The sequence below is a fragment of the Pelmatolapia mariae genome, linkage group LG2 (genome assembly GCF_036321145.2).
Source record: "Pelmatolapia mariae isolate MD_Pm_ZW linkage group LG2, Pm_UMD_F_2, whole genome shotgun sequence".
NCBI classification, from domain to species: Eukaryota; Metazoa; Chordata; class Actinopteri; order Cichliformes; family Cichlidae; genus Pelmatolapia; species Pelmatolapia mariae.
The window spans coordinates 12871952-12877951 of record NC_086228.1 but is presented as its reverse complement, the minus strand read 5'-3'; the positions used below and the strand labels follow the sequence as shown (position 1 = coordinate 12877951).

Sequence of the window (6000 nt, the reverse complement as noted above, 5' to 3'; positions counted from 1 at the left end):
TACATCACTGCCGTCCTCAGTCTGACAGCAGCACCAGGACTCTGCGTAACCCTCCGGGACCCTCCAGGACTCCCACAGGAATATGGACCCCAAGCGCCTCTCCTCAAGCTCTCAGCAACAGGTTCGACTCAGGCAAAAGGTAAAAGATCTGCTGCTCTTCACACAGAAAACATGATTATTTTACATGAACACACACACACAAAAATGAACAAAACAATAAAAAAGTGGGTTTGGTTTCACTCAATGACTCAGCGAGAATCTGATTATTATTTACAGGAAAATTAGTGGGACAGAAAAGTAAACTTACCTCCAACAGTGATATTAAAGTACTACAAAAAATACAACAACAGTATGATAACAAAGCACTGACTGGACAATGCATACAGGAGTTTCTAAACTGACTGCAGTACCTTTATTGAGGAGTTAAAGTGCGATTTGGAAGGTGAGGGAACCCTTACACTTTGTTTTATGAGCTTTGTGTACAGGCTGTGATTTGCTAACCCTGCTGCTACTCCAATATTCACTGTCCTTTGTGGAGAATTAAACTTAACAAGATGAAAGCAGAGAGCTTTATGGCTCAACAATACAAAGCAAGTTTTTTAAAAAAGCACTTTAACCCCTGATTTTAATCATCAGAAACAATTTGTTGTTGAGGGATGACCTGAGGAGGTAGGGAAGCTTTCACTGCAGCAAATGTATGAGTAAAATACAGCAATAGAAAACCACTGCATTTAAACACAAAGTGCTACTAGAATCAGGGAAATGTACTTATTTCAGCCTATGAGGGGCTACAGGAAGTTAGCAGAGTGAGTGCAGCTTTAAAAACAAATACAAATGTGAAGGAAACTTTGCAAAATCAGTGTAACACTGAATGAAAATCAGCATCCTCACTGTCTTACACTTACAGTCACATCAGCGCTATAATAGTTTAAGGAGGGGCACACAGCCTGCTGCAGAAGCTGCCGTCATGAAGACCAAATCCTTTACTTCATGGCAATCAGAGAGAGCACGAAATAAACTTTCGTTTTTAGTCTTTGGGCGGGATGCCATGACAGCCTATAAAAATGCTAAAAAAGGTGATCACGGCTGAAGGCACGCCCACGTTAACAGATGGTTTAATGAATGCCTCAAAGGAAAAACTGAGAATTTCTTTAAACATTCAGATCAGATTTCAACTGAAGGAAAATCCTCCTTTAAATTTATACCAGCAGTAAAAGGTCAGCTCTCAGATAAAAGTTCAAACACTCAAGCTTGACATGATGAAAGTTGTTATCTACAGTTTAGCTGTGGTTGTAGAAGTGACACAAACTTGAAGAAGTCCTTTCTCAGAAATCTAATATCTAGTGCGAGAATGTGGTGTGTGAAGGATTCAAATGCAGGACACAATCAGACCAAAAGCGAGTCATTTATTTGGCTGTTTGAGCAAAAGGTAAACAAAAACCACAAAGACACGGCAAAACCAGCATCCACAACGGGCACGAGGAGTAAAAAAAATAACTTGAGGAATACAGGAGCACAAAGGAAGAAAAGGTTGCAGGTTGTTAGTGCAGAATACAAATAGTACAGTTTGCAAGAAATAAACAATATAGTTACAGTAAAAGTGCCACAGGTGCATAGTATGATGTACAAAATGTATGTACACAATAGTGATTAAAACAAACAAATAAAATACAAAAATTAAATTAGGTTAAGTTAGACAAGTTAAACAACAGTGCAAATTGCATTAATAAATAATATGTACACTATAAAAAGAAAGTGAAACAGCTGCAGGTCAAGACCTCATTATAACTTACAAAGGAATCCTTTTTTTCATGGCTCTGTCTGTATTTATAACAGTTCCATCATTTCTTAATCTATGACAGATACTCTAAAATATTTTGACATCATGCATTATGATTTTCAGTCATTTTATGAAAAAAAACAAAACAAACAAACCCGCAGTTCTGCCATCATAGTTTTCTCAGAAGGAACGGACTGCCTGAAACTGCACCTGGCTCTGAAAGCTACCAACTGTTCATCCTCACAGAGATCAGAACCAGGGAGACAGTCCCAGCTACAAACATTGTTCAAATATTCCTGAAAGCAGCAGGTTTGTTCACCATCTGCTCTGGCTGCTCGATTGTCAAACTGCACGTACTTCAGGATATCTTCGAGTCTTCTTCTAGATCTGTCTCTTCGAAATATCAGAGTGTAGCCATTAGAAGTCAAAAATCAGAACAAAATCTGTATAGTGCTAAAAATATTTCCACACAACTTTCTGCTTTCCTTTCCTTTCCTTTCCTTTCCTTTCCTTTCCTTTCCTTTCCACACCAATGGAACAGTTTCTATTAATTACTATGAAAAGTTGTTAAAGTAGAATTATGACGAATTCATGGTAGGAAACATTTCTATAGTTGAAAATACCGCAGCAGCTGCATGGCTTCATAAATGAGCCAGCATAGTCTCTTGGAGGTATATGAACATGTAGAGATGCAAAGTTCAAACGCCACCCTTTTTTCTTTCTTAGCCAGCATGTGGAAGAAAGCGCGTGTTGCTGTATGATGGTGTGTTGTGTATGTGGTGACTGGTGGAGAATGTCAACAGTGCACCGAGTGTTCGCATGGACGTGAAACAAAGATGTCACTTCTTTAAATGTTGCAGGAGCTCTGCGTGGCAGTCTGTCAGTGGAGGTCAGAGGTCAAACTGCTTTCTTTAAAAGCTTTATCAAAATCAGCAGGTTTACGGTGACAGACACAGTGGCTTTCTTCAGCTTCAACAGCAAATGCACACTGAGGAAGAGGAGGGAAATGAAAAAGTACATAAATACATACATGCAGGGGAGCTGACAACACCAGAGCAGCTTCTTCTGCAGCACAGGTCAAACTTATCATCCCGACAGTGAAAACATCGAAAGGATAAACAGTATTTGTAAGTGAGGAAGTTTACTGAAAATTGATCTTCAGCTCCTCTTATTTTGGTTGCCACAGATGATCATTTGCCTCCATCTCCACAACAACCCTCTGTATGTCCTCCTTCACTATATCCATGAACCTCCTCTGACGTCTTTCCCTTTCCTCCTGCCTGCCAGCTCCACCTTCATCATCATTTGTCCAGTACATTCACTCTCCCTCCTCTGCACATATGCAAATCATCTCAGCCTCACGTTTCTGACTGAGCTGTCCCCCTGATAGACTCATTTCTAATCCTGCATCCTGCTCACTCCCAATGGAAATCTGAGCACCTTCAGTACTGCCACCTCCAGCTCTTGTGTGCTTCATATCATGTTATATCATGTTACAAAAAAACAATAAAAAATACAGTCAATAAAATAATCAAAGCAAATACACTGCTCAGTGCTCGGCACACTGAATTTAAATTGAATTAATTTTGCATCCATCTCTCTTCTGTAGTTTAGAATGACAAGTGAATAAAAGTATTAATCCATTAATTTTCATATCAGACAATGCTCCATTATCCTTGCCACACATCACTCTAATGCTGCAGCTGGAGATGATTTCAACTGATTGTACTCCTGACTAATCTATATTAAATACATTATATAATAATAAAATATTCTATTGAAAAATAAAGCTTTAAAATAAATAGCGTAGAGTACGACGTACACTATTAGTATCCAAACTATTATGTTAAATAAGCCCAAACCTCTGATGGGTTTATGCTTTTACTGAACCTTTCATAGCAGATATCAGTCTGGTTTGCAGAAATGTATAATTGCGGGATTTTGGGGGAGAAACTGAGGTTTAATTCTTTATTTATTGGATAGATTGTTGCATAACTTTGGGGTATTTCACTCTGTTTGAGAAAACTGTTGATGATTACTTAGAAGATGTGACTGTTTAGAGTATTTGGTGTTACTTTCTAGTGTAGATGAGCTCTACAGGGCAAACAGCGGCATCTTGCCTTTAGAATGGATTTAGTGGTCAAAGCGGGTACTGCAGCTGCGGGTCAAAAACGGCTTTGTTGTTCTGCTCCGCTCACGGCGCGGGCACTAATTGCGCAAGCGCAATGAGATGAATGGCCGCAGCACCTGACGGCCCACCAGGAAGTGTGGCGGACAAATCCTCGGCCGTTAATCCCCGCTCGGTTAGGTACCCGGAGTAGCCTCCGACAAGTAGAATGCTCAGCGGGTCGGAGCGTTCTGTCTGACCGTCGGGACCGTCTCCGCTCCGGGTTCGGCCTCCGGGATCACGCGGGGCTGGTCGTCTCCTCCTCGCCCCCCACCCCCCCCGCCTGTCGGGCTCCAGACCCCCGCTGCTGCTGAGCTGAAGCTCTGTGAAGCTCCGTGAAGCTCCGGGCACCTCCACCCTGACTGCAATGGGATGCTGCGGTAGCACGGAGGTAAGCGCGGCCTGGTTCGGTTCGGTCCGGTTCGGCTCGGTCCGGTACCGTGCTCGTTCTTCTAAGCCTGTCCTTCAGCAGAGCGCCGGTGTGTGTTTATTTTGTGACCGCTGAAAGGGAAACCGGTCCCGGGGAGCAGAGCGGGCCGAGCTCGGATTAGAGCCAGCAGCTCGTTTAATCCAATTAGCTCCAGCCGGGAACAGGCGGGTAACCGCGGCCTGTGAGCGGCCCCGCTCCGCTCTCTGCGGCCGTAAACAGACACGGAGCTGGGGGATGGAACCGAGCCGAGTTAGCAGGCCGGGGCAGGTGGGATAGAGGGAGGGATGGAGTTCCTGCAGGCCCGGCTGTGCTCTCACCGTGTGTGTGTGTGCGTGCGTGTGTGTCTTTCAGAGGACAAAGAGAGAATGGAGACCGCTGGAGGACCGGAGCTGCACAGACCTGCCCTGGTTTCTGCTCTTCACCGTCTTCTGCGTCGGCATGGTAACCACAGAAACCCTCCATCAGCATCCACATCACTCACAGTACTACAGTAATGCTACAGTAATAATACCACAAAATACTACGATGATAATATGGCGATAGTATCCTGGTATTACAGTGATATTACCTCAGGAGTACATACAGTAATATTGCCACACAACACTACAGTACTATTACTGTAATACCCTGGGTATTATACCTCTGAACTATAGTAATATTACATTAATGATATGCCTGATACTACAGTGATACCACAGTAACTATTACAGTAAAGATGTTCTCATAACTACAGTAATTTTAGAGTATTAATACCAACTAATAGTACAATGTTAATATCCTATTATTACAGTAATGATAACCTCAGAACTACAATATTATTGTAGAAATAATGTTCTTAGTACTACAGTGATACTACAGTAGCATCCCAGTATTACAGTGATGATACCCTCGGATATACAGTATCAATACAGTAATAATACCACACAAAACTACGGTGATACTCTGGTAATTACAGTTAATTACAGCAATTACAGTAATGATACCCCAGTACTACAGTAATAATACAGTAACAATACCCTCAACATTACAGTGATATTATAGCAATAAGAGTTCCAAACAATAGTAATAGTGCATTTATATTACCTCACAATAATATAGTAATACCACAGTAATAATACTTCCTGTACTACAGTGATACTATAGCAATAGCACCCTCCTGTATTACAGCAATTATACCACCAATGCTACAGTGATACTACAGTAGTGATACCTCATAAAACAGTCATACTATGCTAATAATGTCCACCAGCACTAACTACTAAGTAAAATAAAAGCACAAATTATAGTAGATTTTTGGGTAAATAAGAGCCCACTTGTGATTATGAGCATAACTCTTCTCTCTGTGTTCCTCACAAAATCATTTTATCAGTTTATGAAGGATTATGTTCAAAAATCTCTAACGATAACTGCAGTAAAACTATTTTCACTGTTACCAATCTTGATCCCATATTAGCCATTATTTAAAAGTTTCTTGCTTCATTTATGAATATTTTCTGAGTTACAGGCGGAATAAATTTTAGTTACTGAAATAAAAAGTAGACTTTATTCAAAAAATGAAATGATATTGTTTACTTATTAAATTCACCTTGGATATTTTGCCCAACGTGTTCTTAACGTGTTCTT

At 41.0% G+C, this 6000-nt stretch overlaps 1 protein-coding gene across 6 annotated transcripts in view; it reads left to right on the top strand.

Annotated features, from left to right (window-relative positions):
• Positions 1-6000, top strand: part of slc44a1b (solute carrier family 44 member 1b) — a 32203-nt gene continuing 26203 nt past the window's right edge. For 3 of the 6 annotated variants that reach the window (XM_063493163.2, XM_063493154.1, XM_063493128.1), the window contains exons 1-2: positions 1-139; positions 4729-4818. In XM_063493163.2, coding sequence (XP_063349233.1) covers positions 83-139; positions 4729-4818 — 147 coding nt within the window. In that variant the 5' untranslated portion in view covers positions 1-82. Of the gene's footprint in view, positions 140-4028; positions 4339-4728; positions 4819-6000 lie in introns of those variants that run through there. The other 3 variants (XM_063493172.1, XM_063493146.1, XM_063493137.1) reach the window with 2 other exon arrangements.